At 44.2% G+C, this 26,293-nt stretch overlaps 1 protein-coding gene across 1 annotated transcript; it reads right to left on the bottom strand.

Annotated features, from left to right (window-relative positions):
- Positions 1-18,264: 18,264 nt before the first annotated feature.
- lyve1a (lymphatic vessel endothelial hyaluronic receptor 1a) lies at positions 18,265-24,336 on the bottom strand. The gene is made up of 6 exons (XM_048231652.1): positions 24,180-24,336; positions 23,389-23,566; positions 22,696-22,835; positions 22,025-22,186; positions 20,412-20,490; positions 18,265-18,822 (listed from the first exon to the last, which is right to left on the bottom strand). The coding sequence occupies exons 1-6, from the start codon at positions 24,247-24,249 to the stop codon at positions 18,510-18,512; spliced, it is 942 nt and encodes a 313-aa protein (XP_048087609.1). The 5' UTR covers positions 24,250-24,336; the 3' UTR covers positions 18,265-18,509.
- Between the last annotated feature and the right edge of the window lie 1,957 nt (positions 24,337-26,293).

The following is a 26,293-nucleotide window of genomic DNA, read 5'->3' as shown; positions in this document are numbered from 1 at the left end:
GGTTGGGGTCCCTCGCCTTCCTCCAGGGGGACCTCGAGAGCCAGCAGGCTGAGGGCTTTCCTCCGCTGCACACTGGTGAGCTCTCTGTGCCCCTCGATATGCTTGTCCAGGGGTCCTCCCTGACGCCATGTTAAGGAGGATGGGTCTCTCTATGTTTAACACAGAGTGCCCAGTGGTCAGGTGGTAGGACATGGACACGGCCACACACTGGGCACTCTGTCATGCTGTTGTTGGAGTCATGACTGAAAACAGAAAACAAATTCATTAGAAAAATAGCATTTTTAGCTAGCTGATTGGCATTGTTTGCATTTTTAGCTAGTAGATTAGAGCTGTCAAACGATTAAAAAATTAAATCACAATCAATCGCTGAATTCCTATAGTTAATTATGATTAATCACATATTTAAATCATTTAATTTGATTAAAATTCTATTACTTTGCACTTTTGTCTTTTCGCCAACGTCCTCCTCCTCCTCCTCCTCCGCTTGGGCCCCCACCTCGCCTTCCTCCAGGGGAGCATCTAAAGATGATCTAAAGTCCGGAATTCAGATTTAAGTTTTCCACTGCAAAACAGACGTGCGCTGTTTTCATATATGGTGGAGCACCTAATCAATCGCTATTAGCACTTCTCCCCTGTGTCTCCCACTTTTCCCTCGCCCTCCCATAAATGCATCATTTCAAGGTCATGAACAGTTTACTTACAAGTGGTGTTGAGGAGACGGAGGTGGTGATGGGTTGTGGTTCCATCCTGCCATGCATGAAATAAGGGTGGGATATAGGTCATTATAGCTTACGGTATTTTCCGGACTATAAGTCGCTCCTGAGTATAAGTCGCATCAGTCAAAAAATGCTTCATGAACAAGAAAAAAACATATATAAGTCGCACCGGACTATAAGTCGCATTTATTTAGAAATGTATTTAACAAAATCCAAAACCAAAAACAGAGACTATGTAACTAGATTATTGAGGCCAAAAAGATTAATGTTAATGAAGACGAAGGAGTGAAGGCAGCCAAGAGGAGGGCAGGAAGGTAATTGCAAAGTAAAAGATTCACTGAAAGAAAATGCCATGTGGTACACCAAAATGTATCTAAAATGTGGAGAATACAATGCAATCAAGCATTTTGGGCGATGTGGAGTCACAAGCTGGCAGCAGATTAAATGCTCACGAGAGAGAAAAAGATGCAGTTTTAGACGTGACTGAAGCAAGCCAGGCAATAGGCCCGACGGTAATTGTAAAGCAATTTACAAAAGATTCACTGAACAAAAATGCTGATATGGTACATGAAAATTTAGCTAAAAATGTGGAGAATGCAATGCAATCAAGCATTTTGGGCGATGTGGAGTAACAAGCTGGCAGCAGATTAAACTCTCACAATAGAGAAAAAGACGGTTTTAAAAGGATGTGACCGAAGTTGAGGCAAGCCAGGCAAAAGGCCTACAGGCCCGACGGTAATTGTAAAGCAATTTACAAAAGATTCAATGAACAAAAATGCTGATGTGGTACATGAAAATGTAGCTAAAAATGTGGAGAATGCCATCAAGCATTTTGGGCGATGTGGAGTAACAAGCTGGCAGAAGGACGTGCAGACTGAAGCTGCAGCAAGCAGGTGATATTTAGACATTTATTTCACAAAATCCAAGACTAATCAAAGTCAAAGTCAAAGTCAGCTTTATTGTCAATTTCTTCACATGTTCCAGACATACAAAGAGATCGAAATTACGTTTCTCACTATCCCACGGTGAAGACAAGACATATTTTACCAATTTAGGTCCACAGACAAACATAACATTCAAGTAAAAAAAAAAGTAAGTAAATAAGTAAATAAGAGGGCATATAATAATGAAAAAAAATAAGAGCAGCAAAATGTGGTTGAAATTGTGCATAGACAGTCAATAAAAATACTAGTGCAAATTCAGGCCAATAAAAGGCTTGGGTAGTTCTGTTTGACCCTAAGTAAGAAGAAAGTGGCATAGTGGTGCAAGTTATGTAAGAGCAGCAGAAGTGTTGTGTTTCAGGACAACAACACCAGTTGTAAAGTGTACAAGTGTGCAAGTGTGCAAGTGGAGTAGTGCAGGCCATTTTGGGTCCAATGTCCAGGATGTTATGTAGCTGAGGGTGGAGGGGGAGAGGAGGGAGAGAGTTCAGCATCCCACGGCTTGGTGTAACTGGCTGTTGGTGAGTCTGGTAGTGCTTGGGGCGCAGGCTTTGTACCTCTTCCCAGAGGGCAGTAGATCAAACAGATTGTGAGCGGGGTGACTTGCATCACTCACAATTTTGGTCGCCTTAAGGGTGAGGTGGGTGGTGTAAATGTCCTTCAGGGGAGGGGAGTGAAGCACCAATAATCCTTCCAGCTGTGTTCACTATGCTGCTGCAGGGCTTTCCTGTTGTATTCAGTGCAGCTTCCTCGCCCCACACAGATACACAGCTGGAGAGGATGCTCGATGGTGCCTCGGTAGAATGTGGTCATGATGGCTGGTGGAGCACTTGCTCGCCTGAGTTTCCTTGGGAAGTACAGGCGGCGCTGAGCTCTCTTAGCCAGTGATGCAGTGTTGGTGGTCCAGGAGGTCTTCACTGATGTGCACCCCAGGAATTTGGTGCTGCTCGCTCTCTCCCACCACAGCACCGTCGATGGTCAGTGGCAGGTGTTGGGTGTGACCTCTCCGAAGTCAACAACAATCTCTTTGGTCTTGCTGACGTTCAGCAGGAGGTTGTTGTCCCTGCACCACGTGGTCAAATGGTCGACCTCCAACCTGTATTGAGTCTCGTCGCCCTTGGTGATGAGACCCACCAGAGTTGTGTCGCCAGCAAATTTCACTATGTGATTGTTGCTGTAGGTTGCAGTGCAGTCATGCGCCAGCAGGGTGAAGAGCAGCGGACTGAGCACGGCCTTGGGGGCCCCTGTACTCAGTGTGATGCTGCTTGAGGTATTGTTGCCAACACGCATTACTTGGGGCCTCTGACAGAGGAAGTCCAGTAGCCAGTTGCAGAGGTAGGTACTGAGTCCCAGTTTGTCAAGTTTGCAGATGAGTTGTTGTGGTAATATGGTGTTGAATGCAGAACTGAAGTCTATAAACAGCAATCTCACATATGAGTCTCTTTTTCCAGGTGGGTGAGGGCTGGGTGGAGGGCAGAGCAGATTGCATCCTCTGTAGACCGCTTGGCTCGCCGTATGCAAACTGGAAGGGGTCCAGGGTGGGGGAGAATGGCTTTGATATGTGACATGACAAGCCGCTTCAAAGCACTTCATGATGATGGGTGTCAGTGCCACAGGGCGGTAGTCATTGAAGCAGGATGGAGCAGTTTTCTTCGCACAGGTATGATGGTGGCAGCTTTGAAACATGATGGGACGATGGTTTGCTTCAGGGAAGTGTTAAAGATGTCTGTGAAGACATCCTTAAGCTCCCTGCACAGTCCTTCAGCGCACGACCTGGGATGTTGTCTGGACCTGTTGCCCACGGGTGTTGATGGCAGCAAGTGTCCTTTCACGCTGTCGGCAGAGAGGCACAGGGCTGCCCATGTAGAGGGGATGGGTCTTCTGTGGGCAGGTGCTGTTTTGTGCTTCAAGCGAAAGCAAAGAAGCCGGTTCAGGTTGTTGAGCAGAGGGATGTTGCTCACAGGCCTGTGGCGTGGGCTTGTAGTCCCGTGAGGGCCTGGAATGCCCTGCCATAGGCTTTGTGCCCTGCTGTCTTTGAAGTGGGTGGTTATCTTGTGAGTGTATTCCTTTGCTTCCCTTGATGCCACGGACAGGTTGGCTCTCCCTGTTTCATGCCAGCTTCATCCCCAGCTCTGTAGGCTTTGTCTCTGGCCCCTCAGCAGCCTGAGGACATCCCCCTGTCAGCCATGGCCAGTTAGCCCTCGGTGATGATGTCTTTTGTGTGGGTCACATCGCCCATGCATCTTGGTGATGTAAGAGGTTACAGTGTCTGTATACTCCTCTATGTCTGTCCCGTTGTTGTGCGGCTGCCTGCCTTAAACATTTCCCAGTCTGTTGTGTCAAAGCAGTCTGAAGAGCACGGAGGCTCCCCTCAGCCCACACTTTACCCGTTACAAACCGTTTGTTCGCTTACCCTTGTCTGTCGCGGGCATTAGCACCAACAGTGATATGGTCTGAAAGTCCAATGTGGGGGAGGGGGGGGTGGCTTATATGCTCCTTTGTGTGCAGTGTAGACCAGGTCCAGATGTTATCTCCTCTTGCTGGAAAATCAACATGCTGGTGTAGCTTTGGAAGTACAGTTTAAGATCAGCATGGTTAAAAATCCAGTGAAGATGGTGAACCGGCTCTGGGTGTGCTGTCTGTTGTTCACTGACAGCCTGGTACAGTTCACTAAGAGCCGCTCTATCGCTGTTATTGCTGGTAGTGGGATGTATACTACACTAGCAGAATCAAGCAGTAATTTTCCCTTGGCAGGTAAAAAAAGGACGGCACTTTATGATCATAAATCCTGCCAGTGGTGAGCAGTGTTTGCATACTATTACAGTGTCCCGCACCATTAAGTCGCGGATGTAAACACAGATTCCTCCTCCTCGCGGATTTACCTCCCTTTACAATGGCCCTGTCTGCTCGATAGCATGCTAGCGTTCAGTTACAGCAGAGTCCGGAATGTTGTCATTTAACCAAGTCTCAGTGAAGACCCAGGCACACACAGCAGTTACTTACTTGTTTGTCCCGTTAAGTTGATCTCTCCTTGATCATTATGATCCATTTTTGTTGTCCAGTGATCGCACATTTGCCAGGAGAATGGATGGTATTGCTGGGCGAGTTGAATAGCCGCTAGTCCCGGGCGCCTCGCTTGCCCCTTTTCTGCTTCCTCGCGACACCGCTCCGACACTTTCTTTCGGGAGGAGTAGCAGGCGAGTCCGGTGTTGTTGCAGGCGGAGGAAGTCCGAGTTCCTTTAAGCGTCTCTGTTGCAAAGTCCAGAACGCTGCAAAACTTGCTTTTGCAGATGTCAATTAAAACCGCCTGCTAATAACAGACAGACTATGTAACTGGACACATTGAGGCCAAAAAATATTGAGAATTCTACAGGAATGTTGAAGACGAGGAATAGTGACAAGAGGCAAGCCGGAGGCTGCTGACAAGGCCTCGACGCTATTGTAAAGCAATTTACAAAAGATTCACTGAACAAAAATGCCATGTGGTAAATTTAAAATGTATCTAAAATGTGGAGAATACAATGCAATCAAGCATTTTGGGCGATGTGGAGTCACAAAGCTGGCAGCAGATTAAATGCTCCAAGAGAGAAAAAAAGATGCAGTTTTAGGACGGATGACTGAAACAAAGCCAGGCAATAGGCCAGTGGTAATTGTAAACAATTTACAAAAGATTCACTGAACAAAATGCTGATATGGTACATGAAAATTTAGCTAAAAATGTATGAATGCAATGCAATCAAAGCATTTTTGGGCGATGGAGTAACAAGCTGGCAGCAGATTAAACTCTCACAATAGAAAAAGCGGTTTTAAAAGGATGTGACCCGAAGTTAGGGCAAGCCAGGCAAAAGGCCTACAGGCCCGGCAGTGATTGTAAAGCAATTTACAAAGATTCAATGAACAAAATGCTGATGTGGTACATGAAAATGTAGCCTAAAATGTGGAGAATGCCATCAAGCATTTTGGAGTTATGTGGATAACAAGCTGGCAGAAGGACAGTGCAGACTGAAGCTGCAGCAAGCAGGTGATATTTAGACATTTATTTCACAAAATCCAAGACTAATCAAAGTCAAAGTCAAAGTCCAGCTTTATTGTCAATTTCTTCACATGTTCCAGACATACAAAGAGATCGAGAAACGTTTCTCACTATCCCCACGGTGAAGACAAGACATATTTTACCAATTTTAGGTCCACAGACAAACATAACATTCAAAATAAACAAAAAAGTAAGTAAATAAATTAAATAAGAGGGCACATATAATAATGAAAAAATAAGAGCAGCAAAATGTGGTTGAAATTGTGCATAGACAGTCAATAAAAATACTGGTGCAAAATTCAGGCCAATAAAAAAGGCTTGGGGTAGTTCTGTTTGACCTAAGTAAAGAAGAAAGTGGCATAGTGGTGCAAGTTATGTAAGAGCAGCAGAAGTGTTGTGTTTCAGGACAACAACACCAGTTGTAAAGTGTACAAGTGTGCAAGTGTGCAAGTTAGGAGTAGTGCAAGGCGGCCATTTTTGGGTCCAATGTCCAGGATGTTATGTAGCTGAGGGTGGAGGGAGGGAGGAGGAGAGAGTTCAGCATCCCTTACGGCAGTGTACAGAAGCTGTTGGTGAGTCTGGTAGTCGCGGGGCGCAGGCTTCTGTACCTCTTCCAGAGGGCAGTAGATCAAACAGATTGTGGCGGGGTGACTTGCATCACTCACAATTTTGGATGCAGCCTTGGCGGGTGAGGTGGAATGGTGTAAATGTCCTTCAGGGAGGTGAAGCACCAATATCCCTTCCAGCTGTGTTCACTATCTGCAGGGGCTTTCCTGTTGTATTCAGTGCAGCTTCCCCCCTACAGCGATACAGCTGGAGAGGATGCTCTCGATGGTGCCTGTTTGGTAGAATGTGGTCATGATGGCTGGTGGAGCACTTGCTGCGCCTGAGTTTCCGCCCAGGGAAGTACAGGCGGCGCTGAGCTCTCTTCGCCAGTGATGCAGTGTTGGTGGTCCAGGAGAGGTCTTCACTGATGTGCACCCCCAGGAATTTGGTGCTGCTTCGCTCTCTCCACCACAGCACCGTCGATGGTCAGTGGCAGGTGTTGGGTGTGACCTCTCCGGAAGTCAACAACAATCTCTTTTGGTCTTGCTGACGTTCAGCAGGAGGTTTGTTGTCCCTGCACCACGTGGTCAAATGGTTGACCTCCAACCTGTATTGAGTCTAAATAAAAGCCCTTGGTGATGAGACCCCACCAGAGTTGTGTCGTCAGCAAATTTCACTATGTGATTGTTGCTGTAGGTTGCAGTGCAGTCATGCGTCCAGCAGGGGTGAAGAGCAGCGGACTGAGCACGCAGCCTTGGGGCCCCTGTACTCAGTGTGATGCTGCTTGAGGTATTGTTGCCAACACGTACTACTTGGGGCCTCCTGACAGAGGAAATCCAGTAGCCAGTTGCAGAGGTAGGTACTGAGTCCCAGTTTGTCAAGTTTGCAGATGAGTTGTTGTGGTAATATGGTGTTGAATGCAGAACTGAAGTCTATAAACAGCAATCTCACATATGAGTCTCTTTTTCCAGGTGGGTGAGGGCTGGGTGGAGGGCAGAGCAGATTGCATCCCTCTGTGGACCACTTGGCTCGGTGGCATGCAAACTGGAAGGGTCCAGGGTGGGGAATGGCTTTGATGTGTGACATGAAAAGCAGCTCAAAGCACTTCATGATGATGGGTGTCAGTGCCACAGAGGGTAGTCATTGAAGCAGGATGGAGCAGTTTTCTTCGGCACAGGTATGATGGTGGCAGCTTTGAAACATGATGGGACATGGCTTGCTTCAGGGAAGTGTTAAAGATGTCTGTGAGACATCCTAAGCTCCCTGCACAGTCCTTCAGCGCCGCGACCTGGGATGTTGTCTGGACCTGTTGCCCCTTCGGGTGTTGATGGCAGCAAGTGTCCTTTTCCACGCTGTCGGCAGAGAGGCACAGGGGCTGCTCATGTAGAGGGGGATGGGTCTTCTGTGGGCAGGTGCTGTTTTGTGCTTCAAAAGCGAGCAAAAGAAGCGGTTCAGGTTGTTGAGCAGAGGGATGTTGCTCTCACACAGCTCTGTGGCATGGGCTTGTAGTCCGTGAGGGGCCTGAATGCCCTGCCATAGGCTTTGTGCGTTCCTGCTGTCTTTGAAGTGGGTGGTTATCTTGTGAGTGTATTCCTTTTTTGCTTCCTTGATGCCACGGGACAGGTTGGCTCTCGCTGTTTTCATGCCAGCTTCATCCCCAGCTCTGTAGGCTTTGTCTCTGGCCCTCAGCAGCCTGAGGACATCCCCTGTCAGCCATGGCTTCCAGTTAGCCCGAGTGATGATGTCTTTTGTGTGGGTCACATCATCGATGCACTTGGTGATGTAAGAGGTTACAGTGTCTGTATACTCCTCTATGTCTGTCCGGGTTGTTGTAAGTGGCTGCCTGCTTAAACATTTCCCAGTCTGTTGTGTCAAAGCAGTCTTGAAGAGCATCGAGGCTCCCTCAGGCCACACTTTTACCTGCTTACAAACGGTTTGTTCGCTTTTACCCTTTGTCTGTATCGCGGCATTAGCATAACAGTGATATGGTCTGAAAAGTCCAATGTGGGGGAGGGTGGCTTTGTATGCTCCTTTATGTGCAGTGTAGACCAGGTCCAGGATGTTATCTCCTCTTGTTGGAAAATCAACATGCTGGTGTAGCTTTGGAAGTACAGTTTTAAGATCAGCATGGTTAAAATCTCCAGTGAAGATGGTGAAACCGCCTGGGTGTGCTGTCTGTTGTTCACTGACAGCCTGGTACAGTTCACTAAGAGCAGCGTTCCTATCGCTGTTATTGTTGGTAGGCGGGATGTATACTGCGACTAGCAGAATCGCCAGTAATTTCCCTTGGCAGGTAAAAAAAGACGGCACTTTATGATCATAAACTCTGCCAGTGGTGAGCAGTGTTTGCATACTACTACAGTGTCCCGCACCATTCGTCCACGGATGTAAACACAGATTCCTCCTCCTCGTGATTTACCTCCCTTTACAATGGCCCTGTCTGCTCGATAGCATGCTAGCTGCTCCAGTTGTACAGCAGAGTCCGAATGTTGTCATTTAACCAAGTCTCAGTGAAGACGAGCACACAGCAGTTACTTACTGTCGGTTCGTTGATCTCAGCAGTCGTATGTGATCCATTTTGTTGTCCAGTGATCGCATTTGCCAGGAGAATGGATGGTATTGCTGGGCGAAGTTGCCTGCCGCTAGCCTGGCCCGACGCCTCGCCAGCTTGCCCTCTTCTGCTTCCTCGCACACCGCTCCGACGCTTTCTTTCGGGGAGGAGTAGCAAGCCCGAACGGTGTTGTTGCAGGGCGGAGTAGTCCAGAGTTCCTTTAAGCGTCTCTGTTGCAAAGTCCAGAACGCTGCAAAACTTGCTTTTGCAGATGTCAATTAAAAACTGCCTGCTAATAACAGACAGACTATGTAACTGGACACATTGAGGCCAAAAAATATTGAGAATTCTACAGGGAATGTTGAAGACGGAGTGAATAGTGACAAGAGGCAAGCCGGAGGCTGCTGACAAGGCCTCGACGCTATTGTAAAGCAATTTACAAAAGATTCACTGAACAAAAATGCTGATGTGGTAAATTAAAATTTAGCTAAAAATGTGGAGAATGCAATACAATCAAGCATTTTGGACGACATATTGGCAGAAATTGGCAGCAGAACATGCTGAGAGAAAAAGAGAGCGAGATGCGCATTTAACCAGGGCCTAAATTTCAGCGCGGGTATTGCGCATAAATTATTACTAAGTATTGAGCATACTAATAAAAGTCCTGCAACTCTAGCCATCATAGTGCAAGAAATTCCCACAGATTTTACAGCGCTGTCTGACATTAATCTAATAATGGAGTGGCCTGAATGCGGGACTATTGACTGGACGGACCAACTCTAACTTCAATTGAACCCCATGCAGAGACACACGCGCGCGCGCGCGCGCAGGACCACTTTGGGGCTGCCTCTCTCTCTCGTTGCTCTCTCTCTCTCAGCAGGATTTGTCACCGCTGAAGTCAAATTATAGGTGCTTCTGCATCAAACGCTACCGACAAACGTTTAGCGATCAGGAACCGTAAGGAATTTTGCAAACACAGAAGCATGACAGCCTATAACGCGGGAGAACATGGATGCGTTATAATCGATTGCGGACGTGAACAGACAGCTACAGACACAGAGCGCATAGTAGGCTTACTTTCACTTTCTGTGCATATTTATTACGTGAAAGATAATTGGTAGCAAAACAGCGATCAGCTATAGGCCTTTGTTTCTTGCGTTTTATTGTGAGACATAGGCCTACTTTTCGTTTGGAGCGGCATACCGGTAGGCTATCAAAAGCAGAAGATGTTCAATTTGAGATTTGATTTACGTTTGGACTGTTTGATTATATTGCTAAATATCGGGACTGATGTCCACTGAAATCTGTGGGGTATTTAATGGTTTACTATTAAGTTTCATGTATGAAAGAGTGTTGGGATTTCCATCCGCTTATTGCGAGATGTGGAGCGTGTGCTGTGCTGCAAGTGAAACCGTATTCCGTATAGCCAAAGATCTCTAAGATAGCCTACATTTAGTTATTTTTTAAATTATGCATGATTTACTTTTTTTAAAAATTCGTAGGCTGATGCCTGGCAGCAACAATTGTGTTTACAGTAAATGTAGGTTATTGCTTCAGCCTCTGGCTCAGAAAGGGGCTGCGTGCGACTGGTAGCTTGAGAGCAACGTGTTGGAGACTCATGGTGTAGGATGATGACTTTTCATTGGCAACAATATTAAACCAACCAACAATATAAATTATTAAGAAGAGCTATTTTATGAGTTAAATTGAAACAAAATTGAAACAAAAAGTCGCAGGACCAGCCAAACTATGAAAAAAAAGTGTGACTTATAGTCCGGAAAATAAGGTAAATCACAGCATGGCATCACTAAAAAATACATTAGAAATTAGCTTTTTTTCAAGGTCATGAACAGCTTACTTACAAGAGGTGTGGAGGTGGTTGAAGTAGACTCCAAATGTGCTGCAGCCGCTCGAGACTACAATGCCTACGTTTTCAGTAGAGGGATAAAAATCATTGTAATAAACAAATTAAATAAATGAATAACAGAAACAGAACTATAACATGCAGTGACTGGCTGATTTAATGGTAAAAAATGAGCTATGCGTTCCACACCAAGCTATAAAACAAGTAAATAAAGAAAGAAAAAAACACCGACACTAATGAACAAAAGTGCAAAGACTAACTAGAGATGAACAATAGTCTTCTCACAGATGTTCCCCAGTTGAGGATTTTTCACCGCTTCTTGGCCTGAAACTCAGAGGTCACTGTAGGCCGAGCCCTTCAAGATGGAGTTGTAGATCTTGAAGGCAGAACCAAGCTTAATGCAATGGATGGGGTGGGTTTCAGGCAAGGGTTCCACCTCAGTCCCACCTCAGTCCTAGCTTTAGACTTCAGACAGTCCTAGCTCTTTGGTCTTCTTGGTGTTGAGAGCCAGGTTGTTGTCAGTGCACCACGATGTTAGGTGCTGGACCTCCTCCCTGTATGCCGTCTCATCGTTATTGCTGATGAGCCCAATCACCGTAGTGTCATCTGCATACTTGACAATGGTGTTAGAGCCATGTACAGGTGTGCAGTCGTAGGTGAAGAGGGAGTAGACGAGAGGGCTCAGCACACATACCTGTGGTACGCCGGTGTTCAGGGTGATGGTTAAGGAGGTGTGGTTAACTAACCTAACAGACTAGTTAGAGAGAGCTCTGTTGGTTAGGAAGTCCAGGTGTATGTAAGTGTATAATGGTTTACTTAAATTTGCAGATGTTTAAATATCTTGTTCTATGCATCCTTCTGTATGATTGCTTTGGCAATGCAAATACTTCATTTGTCATGCCAGTAAAGCACATTTTAATATTTTAATTACATTGAGAGAGAGAGATGAGAAAAGAGAGATGAGAAAAGAGAGAGAGAGAGACTCTACATCTGGTATGATTTACTAAAATATTACTGGACCTTGTTAAAACCTGGGCCACCAGTCACATTCCTGAGTAAAACAGAGCACACTAACACACACACACACACAGGGACAGAGAAAGACACACACACACATGCACTCACTCAAATGCTCACACACACACTCCTGCACACATCCATATCCACTAAGATGCACACACAGAGCAGCACATAGTCCCAATGCAGCCCACAGGAAGACACTGCTCTGCAGTTACATGTGTGTGTGTGTGTGTGCATGTTTGTGTGCATGTGTGGCCCTCTGTGTGTGTACGTGTGTGTGCATGTGTGTATGCATGTGTGTGTACATGTGTGTGTGCATGTTTGTGTGCATGTGTGGCCCTCTGTGTGTGTACGTGTGTGTGTACGTGTGTGTACATATGTGTGTGCATGTGTGTGTGCGTGCATGTGAGTGTGCATGTGTGTGTACATGTTGTGTGCATGTGTCTGCTTCTGAATCTCATGCACCTCCTGGCAGATGAGGAATCTGCAAAGTGGGCGTATGTGTGTGGTGTGTGGGTGCGTGTGTGTATGTGGGGGGGTGTGGGTGTGTGTGTATGTGGGTGTGTACATTCCATTCTGCTCTCCCTCTGCTTCATGACTGCACGTCCTACTCTGCTGGATTTGCTTTCTCCTCTTTTCCTCCTCTCCTCTCTCCTCTTCTCCTCCTCTCTCCTCCCCTCCTCTCCTCCTCTCCCCTCCTCCTCTCTCCTCCTCTCCTCCTCTCCTCCTCTCCCCTCCCCTCTCTCCTCCCCTCCTCTCCCCTCCTCTCCTCTCCTCTTTTCCTCCTCTCCCCTCCTCTCAGCCTGGAGGCTTATGGTACTTTTATCCATAGCCTGGAGCTCCCTCTAGTGGCTGGATCTGGCCAAACATTGCCAAGTCCTCCCTACAGAACTTACCTGCCAAACCACACACACACACACACACACACACACACACACCTTCAGCCTCTCCTCTCTCACACTCATGTTGTGTTTGTGTCTGTCCCAGACAGGCAGGTGTGATCGCTAATCCCATTGGCTCAGTGTCCTTCATCTGCCTGTGGGAGTCTACAGATCCCACAACTACGACTCTGTGTGTGTGTGTGTGTGTCTGTACATGTGTGTGTGGTTGATCTTGATGAGGATTTGAGATTCCTTGAGATCAGTGCTGATCAGCAGGTGAAAGTGGTATCTCTTCTCACTGATTCCCACGCCTTCAACTTAATCAACCTCAACACACACACACACACACCACAAGCAGACACACACACACATACTACACATGCAGACACACAAACACACCTGCATACATAGACACAATGGTCACACACACACACAGTCACACACATCACATTACAACCTACCTGGCACTTTTCTTCTACCTGCAACTCTGTTGTGCCTTACGAGTCCCTGGGGAGAAACTTTTGGAGCCTCGCCCACTCCATAACATGTGTGGTAGTCTATCTAGCCAAGGCTTGGTCTCCTCTCTTTACACATACATCTCCAAACGTGTAGAAAAAACCCTGCAAGTTGATAGTCACTGGAGCCATGATCTCTCAATTGCACCTAATACAATTGGACCACAGTCTGGTCAAGGATAGCCCTATCATCGCGTAATCCCAACCATCAGATGATTCATTATAACTTTATACACAGACTCTACTGCACTCCACGTAAATCATTTTTGATGAAACTAAACCCATCTCCCCACTGCCAGCTATGTTCTTTAGGAGCTACAGGAAGCTTCATCCACATGGTCTGGGATTGCCCTGGTGTGAGAGACTTTTGGAGTATGGTCTCCAACAAGATGTCCATAGTACTTGAGCATACCATCCCCCACTCCCCAATTATCCTATTGCTGAACGATATCTCTGGTCTAGACCTTTCTTTGATGCACCAACGCTGGCTCCTGGTAGGCCTTACTGCTGCCAAGAAGCTTATAGCACAGCGATGGAAGGAACCTTATCTGTCCTGTCAACACTGGGTGAACACCGTTATAGATCTGGCTAAACTAGAGAAATCTGTGGCCATAATGCATGGCGCTCAGGCTAAAAACATTAATTTATGGTCATCTTTTATTGACAGTATGTTGGGATAGTAGCCATGGCCTCATGGCCCCTTTCTGCTAACTCGATTTCTTTTCATCTTCCATCCTAACTTGGTATATAATTTTATCAACTTTGTTGAGCTGTTTCAGTTAACTGATTTTTTTTTCTTTTTGGGCTGGGGTGTGGGGAGCAAGACCTGGAGGGTGAATGTGGTTGAATGTTGTATGTTGTCTTATCTGTTGTCTTAGATGTATTTCTGTTTGTTGCTTGTATGAATTATAAAATACAATAAAAAACTTGATAACAAAAATAGACACAATGGTCACACACACACACACACACACACACCACATGCATATGTAGCGCCCCTCTGCTCTACTTTACTTAAAGTAAAAGGAGGTGCCTCTATGGGTTACGATTAGGTTTAGGCCAGTTCTAGGTTCGGCATTAAGGGGGGAGTAAATTGACACCAGTATGTAAAATGTTATAAATAAATAATGCCGGTTTATTAAATACAAGTATATACAAGTAAGAGGAAATAAATTAGTAAATAGAAAATAAATAGTAAATAAATACAAAACCCTATAAAATAATAAAAGAGCTCTTAAAAATGCAAAGTATCAAATCAATAGTTAAAAACTCAAATGTCCAAAAGAAAAGAAATACCTGGGTAAGGTGGTGTGAGTGTACAATGTCAGTGTATGTGTGAAGGCTTATATGTATCCAGGGAACAGATCCAAGGGGTCGAGTTCAAGGGGTTGGTTATCCAGTATGAAAGATCAGTTCAAGGGGTTGGTTCTCCAGTGTGAAAGGGCAGTTCGAGGGGTTGGTTCTCCAGTATGAAAGGGCAGTTCGAGGGGTTGGTTATCCAGTATGAAAGGGCAGAACAGTTCAATCGATCCAAGGGGACTGACTCGCCATCCAGTGTTCCAGTGTAAATAAAAAACAATCTGCATATATAGCAGTTTGAGAATACAATTAAGCTCATATATTAAATATCAAAGTCGTAAGATCTCACTAAATTCCAATTCAGTTACAGTTCTAATTCAACTAAGTTCCCAGATAACAATTTCCTTTGGGCCTTTGGCCCAAAAGCCTTTAGATCCGCCTGTAGCGGACATACGGTATCTGACTGTGGGCCAGATCTGCTCCTGATAGAGGTTTCAGCTCTGCTAGCAATGCTGTTTTATCACCGGTTCACAGATTTGTCCCAGGTCCAATTTCCGCAACTCAACTGGAAGTCAGGAGGTGCATTTAAAATACAAAACACTGATTTGGCCCAAACCTGTGATACGGATATGAGCTAAACGACCATTTTCTCACAGCAGACCCAGGTGGTAATGACATTAATTAAGGTGCTGATTCTGCTAAATTGACTGTCCTTTCCCTACTTCATTGTCAACTAACTGCTAAAGAAAAATGGCCACTTCATTTCTACAGTAACTTTTCAAGGTAGGCTAGCGGATGCAGCGGTAGATAGTAGCAGAGAGTAGAGTCCATCAGGCAAGTGTTATTTAACTCCTGGTGTACTTACAAACTTTTCAATGCCTCGTTTTATGAGTAAAGAACATAGTTGTACTACTGTAGAAGGTTCGTACCATTCAGGGCATTATTAGTGGGGTAATTTACGAGATAAAAGTTGGTTCTATTACGCCTGCAGAAAGTCATTAGTTTCTAACAGCGCTACTCGACCAGGGTTCGACCAAGGGACAGCAGGTTCTGGGAGGGTGTTTGGCTCGGGGTCATGGTGAAAAGGACCCTAGGGTGAAATTACTCCGAACTATCGCTTTAACGTCTCTCTTAGGAGTTCGTTACTATCAACGGTCATATAAAATCATGTACTGGTAATTCAATATATTCATTAATAACTTCTATATTACTCAGAAACATACATAAAGACAATATCATTACAATAGCAGCACTTAAAAGAACAATAAAGTAAAAGCAAATCTCAGATTAGCCTGCTAATCATCCTATTGAATTTATTAGCGGTGCTAATCACTCGCTAGCAGAATGCTAGCGGAGTATTTTAACTCACCGGAGTTCGAGATTTAAAAAACACAGGTCTTCAACAATCCGTAGAAAAATAAGTACAAGGAAGGGTACGATGATTCGATAAGATAGTTAGATTTAGAAAAGGTAGATTATTACACAAGTATTATTTTTCTTAAGAGGGTTATGAATCACGTAATCTAATCAAATTCATTCAAGTGGAGTCTCGAGTGAAAAAACAAACCCCGTCACCTAGGAGATGACTATACCACAATAAAAGTCTTTTCAAATACGTGCACTTTCAAGCAGACCAAAAAGAGAATGAAAAATAAATACATATAATCATGTAAACTCAGCTTCTTGTTCTTACTACTTATTCATATTTATATATTTAAATATGTATTGTACTCAAACCATTCTAAAACTAAAGTTATGGTCTTAGTAACCAAACTTTAAGGTGGGTTACACATACATAGACACAATAATCACACACACACACACACCACATGCAGACACACACACACCTGCATACATAGACACAATGGTCACACACACACATACACACACATGTAGAAACATAAACACTCCCGCACATATTCCTGCACTCAGACACACATCAGATGCATTACTAGGACATTTTGTCCAAGGAGATTAGCTCAGTAATCTGGAACATCTGAAGAGTTTAAGAGGCGGACCAGAGATCACACACACACACTGCATTCACACACACACACATACCCTGTATTCAGTCTTCCTCTCACACATTGACAGATACTCTCATGTGACTGCGGATGACCTCACAGCTCAGGACAGAAGGGCAGAAGTCAGACATCGTACACAAGCACACACACACACACACACACACACACTGCTTCAGGGAATCTGTCCTGAATATCCACTAGTAATGTAGTCATATAGATCATCACTATCCACTAGTAATGTAGTGATGTTATAAGCACACAGTAGTCATATAGATCATCACTATCCACTAGTAATGTAGTGATGTTATAAACACACAGTAGTCATATAGATCATCACTATCCACTAGTAATGTAGTCACATAGATCATCACTATCCACTAGTAATGTAGTAATGTTGTAACAAACGCTCTCTAATGCTTTCGAAAGCGAGGGCTACAATACGCATCAAAAGGTGCGGGGCGACTATTCCATTACACTTGCTGGCAATCAAAGTAGTGGACATGCGTTAAATAACCAAAAAATACAAACATGGATCGTCCTATCAATAACCCCAGGATGTTTTACCCAACACGGTTGAATAACACAAGGACACAAACGTTAAACCTCCGTGCTTTATAGAATTATTGTACCGGCGGGAATCTACAGTAGGCCCGCTCCATTCATTCACTCATAAACAAAACAAAGTGCGCGCATCGAGCCAGCAACCCCAAAATACCCACACAACAACCCACAAAACAATTTGTCAAGTATATTGTTCAATAGGTCAAGACCGTGGAATAACTAAATGTCCGAGCAAACAAAACAATGTCCTTTTACGAAGTGGCAGCCTCTCCGCGAACGCAAAAAAATAAGGAAGGACACGGCGGTCCGGTTTTAAAAACCCCGCGTCTCACCAGCCTGTCCTTGTTGCCAAACGTCCGTCCAGATGAGTAATCCCCATATAGAAAAAAGGCAAAGTATCCAACAATGTCCTTTAGAACAAAAAAGGGTAATCCGAGACCGTGCGACGATACTCCACACTCACGTAGTCCAACATGTCAAACACATAGGCCTGTTCGCGCTGCCCCTACCTAACGTGATACCAGAACCTAAGAAAACTTTGAGCCTGTCCCACGAACGCCTCCCATTGATTGACAGGCCAATTGATGGGAGTTCCTCATTATCAGAGTGAAAATCAGTCCCATACCCGTGTGTTTACTTAATTTCTGGTAGCCTATCTAATGTTCATGACTCACATAATTACTATTATACCAACAGTAACATTCAAAACCATATGAGTACATGCTCAAAATAAAACACATAATTTTAATGGGTGACCATTACAATGTTATACAGCCCTAGTGTGTGTGTGTGTGGAACTAGGCGTGGTGATGTGTCCTTTGAGAAAGACTGCTGTGGGCTTGATGAGTGTATATGAGTCATAATGGACACTGCTGTGGGCTTAATGAGTGTATACGAGTCATAATGGACACTGCTGTGGGCTTGATGAGTGTATATGAGTCATAATGGACACTGCTGTGGGCTTGATAGATAGATAGATAGATAGATACTTTATTGATCCCCAGGGGAAATTCAAGATGAGTGCATATGAGTCATAATGGACACTATGAGTCATAATGGACACTGCTGTGGGCTTGATGAGTGCATATGAGTCATAATGGACACTATGAGTCATAATGGACACTTCTGTGGGCTTGATGAGTGCATATGAGTCATAATGGACACTGCTGTGGGCTTGATGAGTGCATATGAGTCATAATGGACACTATGAGTCATAATGGACACTGCTGTTGGAACGCCAGATGAACAACACAAGGTCCAACTCTAGTCCATAAGTTTTATTTACATTTTACAAAAACAACACAGGGTCCAACTCTAGTCCATAAGTTTTATTTATATTTTACAAAAACAACACAGGGTCCTACTCTAGTCCAGAAGATTTATTTACGCTTTACAAAAACGAACAGAGTTCTACTCTAATACAAAAGATTTATTTACGTTTTACAAAAACAACACAGGGTCCTACTCTAGTCTAAATGTTTAATTTATGCCTTAGAAAATACAGTCCACTTTAGGTGAATGTATTCAGCTTTGTGTTGGGTTAAATCTCCAGCGGTATTCAGCTTTGTGTTGGGTTAAATCTCCAGTGTTGGGCTAAATCTCCAGTGTTGGGTTGGGTGTCTGGTGTTTGGGTGGTGTCAGGTGTTATGATGGATGGTGTTTGGGTGGTGTCAGGTGTTATGATAGGTGGTGTTTGAGTGGCTGTAGGTGTTATGATGGATGGTGTTTGGGTGGTGTCAGGTGTTGGGGAGGAGGCTGGTGATGTGTCTGGTGTGTGGGAGGTGAGATGGACCACACAGGCCTCCTTCAGCTCGGTGTCGCTGGGCTTGCAGTGAACTCGTCCACCCAGCAGGGGGCAGACGCTCCCCTTCCTTCAGATACAGAAGATACAGACACAAAACAGGTTAGAGCTCACATACAAAGCAGTGTGTGTGTGTGTGTGCATGTGTGTGTGTGTGCATGTGTGTACGTGTGTGTGCATGTGTGTGTGTGTGTGTTTGTGTCCATGTGTGTGTGTGCATGCACTGTAAAAAAACTCTCTGCGTTCACTTAAAAAAACACGTCACTAGCTTTTTTGAGTAATTTCAACTTGACAGTGAAGAACTCAAATAATCAAGTTAAATCAACAAATGCTCCCAACTTGAAAATATATAGTATAAGTATATAAGTATTTACTCTTTTGATCCCGTGAGGGAAATATATATTAATGCCAACTAATATATTGACTCTAACCAAAAACAAGTCTAAATAACAACTCAAAAATCCAAATAGATCAAACAATGTTTTTATTTTCAGACAGTTTGAACACTCCTGACCTACTGTACCCCCCAGCATTATTGGCACCTCTGCTAAAGCTGACTAAAAAGAAGAATATAAAATCATCTTTTGGAAATTGATCTTAATGCCTTAAGTAAAAAGATGAGGACATATTTCCCGGTCAGGGAATACGGCTTTGGGGCAGCCGTGGCCTACCGGTTAGCACTTCGGACCTGTAACCGGAGGGTTGTCGGTTCAACCCCGACCAGTAGGCACGGCCTTGGAAGTGCCCTTGAGCAAGGCACCTAACCCCTCACTGCTCCCCGAGCGCCGCTGTTGATGCAGGCAGCTCACTGCGCCGGGATTAGTGTGTGCTTCACCTCACTGTGTGTTCACTGTGTGCTGAGTGTGTTATACAGTATACTTATACTATATATTTTTGAGTTGCCAACCTACTGTAAGTCCACCTTACTTACAATACTGAGTTGGCATTACTAGATATTTCAAGTTGGGAGCATTTGTTGATTTAACTTGATTATTTGTGTTCTTCACTGTCAAGTTGAAATTACTCTGAAAAAGCTAGTGAAATGTGTTGACTTGTTTTTTTAAGTGTGTTTACAGTGTGTTTGTGTATTTGTGTGTGTGTGTTTGTGTCCATGTGTGTGTGTGTCCATGTGTGTGTGTGCATGTGTGTGTATTTGTGTGTGTGTGTGTCATAACTGGTCATGGTCAGGAAGAGCAAGCAGATACTCTTATCAAAAGGAAATCCCTCAGCTGTGGATGGTATGGATGGATGGGCAGCAATGTGCTGACAATGCTACACACACACACACACACACACACACACACACACACACACACACACACCCACACACACACACACACACACCCACACACACACACACCCACACACACACACACACACACACACACACACACACGTGTGTTTAATCTGTGGAGAGATGTGTTGACAGCATGTGAAAGGACCAACAGCATCCTTCACCTCTGCTCTCTTTATCAGTGTGTGACAGGTGGTATGTATGAGTCACAGTCACACACACACACACACACACAAACACACACACACACACACCCACAAACACACACACACACACACATACCGTCAGCATCCTTCACCTCCGCTGTGAGTGAGTGAGTTAAGGTGTGTGTGTGTTTGAGTGTGTGTGTGTGTGTGTGTACTCACCTCCTGATGTACCATAGAGTAGTGACTCCCAGTAGCAGCAGCACAAACATCACAGAGATCACAAGCACAGTGGGTACCTCTGAAACACACACACAATGTATCTTAACATATACACACACACCACACAAATAGAGAATAAATCACACACACACACACACAGAACGTATCTAAACATACACACACCACACAAATAGAGAATAAATCACACAGACACACACACACACACACACAACGTATCTAAACATACACACACCACACAAATAGAGAATAAATCACACAGACACACACACACACACACAGAATGTATCTAAACATACACACACCACACAAATAGAGAATAAATCACACACACACACACACACACACACACACACACACACAGAACGTATCTAAACATACACACACCACACAAATAGAGAATAAATCACACAGACACACAGAACGTATCTAAACATACACACACCACACAAATAGAGAATAAATCACACAGACACACACACACAGAACGTATCTAAACATACACACACCACATAAATAGAGAATAAATAACACAGACACACACACACACACACAACGTATCTAAACATACACACACCACACAAATAGAGAATAAATCACACACACACACACACAGAACATATCTAAACATACACACACCACACAAATAGAGAATAAATCACACAGACACCCAGACACACACACACACACACACACACACACACACACAAACATATCTAAACATACACACACACACCACACAAATAGAGAATAAATCACACACACACACACACACACACACACACACACACACACACACACACACACAGAAGGTATCTAAACATACACACACCACACAAATAGAGAATAAATAAGACACACACACACACAGAAGGTATCTAAACATTTAAACACACCACACAAATGGAGAATAAATCACACACACACACACACAGAACGTATCTAAACATTTAAACACACCACACAAATGGAGAATAAATCACACACACACAGACACACACACACAACGTATCTAAACATTTAAACACAAATGGAGAATAAATGCAAAAGTTCCCATCACTTAATGAAGTCACACACACAGAGACATATACGCACTGAAATCAGAATAACACTGAAATCAGAATTCATATCGTATGATTTTTATATTCAATAGTAGAATTCATATCGTATGATTTTTATATATATGATTTTTATATTCAATAGTAGAATTCACATCGTATGATTTTTATATTCATTAGTAGAATTCATATCGTATGGTTTTTATATGATTTTCATATTCATTAGTAGAATTCATATCATATGATTTTTATATTATTTCTACAGCTATATTATTCATTAGTAGTTTCGGCCCTTATGTTCCTTATTATGTGTCTTGGCTTTATTTTTGAAGCAAAAAACGTCACTATTAACAGCCGCCAGTCTTTGATAAGACGTGAAATATTCACTGGAATTTTGTTTCTTTCTAATACACCTGCCAGGGAATCCGTTATCACACTCTCACTTGTCGCGTTGCCAAATGAGAAAGGCCTATGCCCGTTTTGCTCCAAACCTCCCTTACTGTAGGTCAAAACACAAACACACACACACACACACACCTCCAGCTGCTGTCTGTCTGCTGTTCAGGGCCTCCTCCACTTGGTTGACTGCAGGAGACGTTGAGGAGGAAGAGGAGGGTGAAGTTGAGGAAGAAGGGGGTGATGCGCTCGTTATGAGGGGGCGCACAGTCGTTGTTGTGCCATGTAGTTGGAGCTCATGGTCTGCAGGTTACAGAACGGGATCTTTTACGACTGCTTTTAGAACAGCTACTGTTCTAATCACTGGGACTGAGACTTCATTCCCTGTTATTAATCTAGCACCTCAAATCATCATTGTGAGTCTTGACACAACTGTTAGCATAGCTCCCTCACCAGAACACTGTACTGTCATTTGGTTAGCAAAGTGTTAGCATAGCTCCCTCACCAGAATACTGTTATTGGGTTAGCAGAGTGTTAGCTCACCAGAGTACTGTTATTGGGTTAACAGAGTGTTAGCATAGTGCCCTCACCAGAATTAGGTTAGCAGTCAAAGCTTTTAAATGGTGTATAACATTAGCAGACAGTTATAGACAGCATAGCACCTACACCAGAATATTGACATTGAATTAGCATAGAGTTAGCATAGCACCCTCACCAGAACACTGTCACAGTTAAACGTTTTATAGTATGTGTGTCTTAGCAATACAGCTATATCAGTTTCCATTATGAAAGTTCAGGCCAACAGACTCTACCTGTTTGGTTGAAACAGAACACATCAAAGAGTAAGTTGACTGAAGCTCGCCACAGCACCAGTCCGGTGCGGTTCTGACCACAGAGAGTGGAGGCCTGGAGCCGGGGAATGACCGCGACCTGCTCGTCCACCCAGCCGAACCTGAAGGGAACAACAGGGAACTGTTGAAGTTAAGTTCATAAAGTAACTCTCTCTGCATTCATTTGATTCCCAATCAAGATACACTGGTATGAATTGCTTTACTTTGTTAATATGGACTTCTGGAAAGTTCTGAAATGCAAAATAATAGAATTTGTATCATGTGATAAAATATGTGATTTATCGTGATTAAGTATAGAAATTCAGCAATTAATCGCAATTTAAAAATAATAATGATTTGACAGCCCTAGTACACATACATTCCTCTCCTCCTCCCTTCTCTCTCCCCCTCCTCTCCTCCCCCCTCCTCTCCTTCTCCCTCCCCCTCCTCTCCTCCCCCCTCCTTTCCTTCTCTCTCCCCCTCCTCTCCTCCTCCCTCCTCCCTTCTCTCTCCCCCTCCTCTCCTCCCCCCTCCTCTCCTTCTCCCTCCATGTCTTCTCTCTCCCCTCCTCTCATTACTCTAAATCTCTATTATAAACCTGTTTTAAAGTGTCCACCTGTGGACCCCACCTTCACCTGCTCCTGTGCTGCTGTTCTAGAGTCCTGTGCTGCTCACCTGCACGTCTGCAGCCCGTGATGCAGGGCCTGGTCCACCTGGTCTTTGGTTGCCATGGCGACGCCCATCTGCAGGCAGACGTCCCTGGCGACGGACGCGTTGAAAGAGTATTGGGGCTGTCCCCCGTGCACCTGGGACACCTCAAACACACCCCACACACTGGCAGCGTCAGGGAAGCCTGACAACACACACACACACACACATTACATTAAACAATTTACCTTTACAACAGAACATACCTACCCTTATCCCTTAACATGTAGGTCACAAACACTTACAAATACTTAACTCTAACCTACCACTCTCATAAGCACACACACACACACACACAATTACATTACAGTACCTCAGTACAGCCCTCAGTATCTTCTTTCAACCCCAACCCACTACTGCATTAACACAGATGAATTATATCACAATACACCTGCATTCAACTACATCCTAACTCCAACCCCCAACCACACCGTTCAGAGAGTCTCTTGTCTCTTGACCCCAACCACATCCCTCAGGCTCAGAGTGACCCCAAACCCTGACCCCAGAGCCCAGTCTAACCCAGCAGTTACTGTAATCCCCTCTAACCCAGCAGTGTAATCCCCTCTAACCCAGCAGTTATTCTCTCTAACCCAGCAGTGTAATCCCCTCTAACCCAGCAGTGTAAACCCCTCTAACCCAGCAGTCTAACCCAGCAGTTATCCCCTCTAACCCAGCAGTGTAATCCCCTCTAACCCAGCAGTGTAATGCCCTCTAACCCAAAGCCCAGCTCGCTGGCCGGTGGTCTGAAGTGGACTTACGTCTCAGATGATGGACAAGCATGGAACAGGCAGGCGGCAGCAGCAGCAGCAGCAGCCAAACTCTGGTCATGATGGTGTGTGTGTGTGTGTGTGTGTGTGGGGACTAGAGGGGTGACTGGGAGGTGAGCTCTTTAACTGGACAAGAGGAAGGAAACAGGCGGAGCTCAAACCTCACTGATGAGGTGATGACACACACACACACACTCACACACACTCACACACACACACTCACACACACTCACACACACACCCACACACACACACACAAACACACACATACACACATACACACACACACACACACACACACACACACACACACACACACACACATACACTCACATGCACTCTCTCACACACACACACATACACACACACACACACACACATACACTCACACATACACTCACACACACACACACACATAAAAACTGTAATCATGCTGGTCTTTTGCACATCTCTAGATCTTGGTGGCCGACAGTGTTTATGTCACAATTTAATTTGCTTTGCATAAACAACTACCCTGGAAATCCAGAGTTCTCACGAGAGCACAATGGAATTGTCTCTGCGAGACACTCTGGCAAAGAGCAATGATGCACGTTACTTTTACCCCAACATTCTGGGGAACCAGCTAAACTGATGAAGACAGCGCTGCTTGGAGGACAGTACACATTGGGCGTAGTGTTATCCGATTGCGTTGAAGTCCGAATTCATTCAGAGTAAACATGGTCTAGTGTTAACCAATTGCGTGCAGTGACATTTTTAAATGCATGCTTGTTGCCGCATCTTTCTAGATTATCAGGGTCTGGATTTTCCAGGCTAATAAACAACAGCAAAGAATAGTAAATATAAGTAAATAGGCAATAGCTTAAATAGTTTAAAAAGTAAGTAGATTATGATGTACTGTAAGCAGAGCCGGACAGTAACGGAGTACATTTACTTGAGTACAGTACTTGAGTACAATTTTGAGGGATCTGTACTTTACTCGAGTATCAGTTTTGGGGAGTACTCATGACTTTACTCAAGTACATTTGAGAGGCAAATATTGTACTCTTTACTCCACTACATTTCTATCCATAACCGTGAGTACCCGTTACTTCTTCTAAAAAAAAAAGGAAAAGAAAAATCTCGAAACCCTCAATTTGTTGTTTCCCTCAAACGTGATTGGATTGTGCAGGCCACTGATTGGGACAGCCTATCAGCAATCACCTTCAGCTTTCCGCCAAAGTCAACTCCATGGTCAGATTTAGATAAGAGACGAAACCATGGACGAAACAATGGATGAAGACGCAGCAGGTCCATCACGGGAATGTGCCAACCTGTGGCACCACCTTGCCAGACTATTTTAATTTTCTGAACAAGTTAATGATAGTTTTCACTTCAAGTGTTTCAATTACAAAATAGTATTTTGTATTTGAAATATGTATTTTAAATACATGTATTAGAAATACTGCCCATCCCTGGCAACATGGTGAAAAGATGAAAATGACTTGATTTTACTTTCAATTCCTTTTACATTCTCCAAGGTATTAACATTAACATTTTTCATGACTCCACATAGGACGTTTCTGTACATAAATGTGAGCACTGTGGCAGTATTAATGCAATATTTAGAAAATGTTGGCTACTCTTGTACTCTTGATACTCAAGTACTTTTAAAAACTAGTACTAGTAACTAGTCAGTACTTTTACTTAAGTAGACATTTAACTGTTTTACTTTTACTTGTACATAGCAAAGGGTATCTGTACTTTTACTCAAGTAATGAAGCTGTGTACTGTCTGCCTCTGGATGTAAGTAGATTATGATGAGTCTGTGTGTGTGTGTGTGTGTATTCTGTATTCTCTTCTACTCTACATTAATCAAACAGATTGTGTTGTTCGATATCAGATCTCAAAATCTTTTCAAAATAATGGTTTTGATGTACAGTATACGTTACTGAAAGTGTTTCTATGTGTGTTTCTCTGTGTGCATGTTACTGAGTGTGTGTGCGTACTATGTGTGTGTGTGTGTGTGTGTGTGTGTGTGTGTGTGTGTGTGTGTGTGAGCAGGGGAAGATTACCGCCTATACTGTACCTTTGAGGTGGTTCCCCAAGGAGAATAGGGGCTGCGATTT

The sequence above is a fragment of the Alosa alosa genome, chromosome 21 (assembly GCF_017589495.1).
Source record: "Alosa alosa isolate M-15738 ecotype Scorff River chromosome 21, AALO_Geno_1.1, whole genome shotgun sequence".
Taxonomy (NCBI): domain Eukaryota; kingdom Metazoa; phylum Chordata; class Actinopteri; order Clupeiformes; family Clupeidae; genus Alosa; species Alosa alosa.
This window is presented reverse-complemented; position numbering and strand designations above follow the sequence as displayed.

Excerpts from the sequence above, each read along its gene's own strand:
- lyve1a (XM_048231652.1), bottom strand. The coding sequence starts at position 24,249 with ATGACCAGAGTTTGGCTGCTGCTGCTGCTGCTGCCGCCTGCCTGTTCC. Across the intron at positions 22,836-23,388 it reads CACGGGCTGCAGACGTGCAG|GTTCGGCTGGGTGGACGAGC; the intron begins GTGAGCAGCACA and ends TGTTCCCTTCAG. Across the intron at positions 22,187-22,695 it reads GTTCTGTTTCAACCAAACAG|ACCATGAGCTCCAACTACAT; the intron begins GTAGAGTCTGTT and ends TGTAACCTGCAG.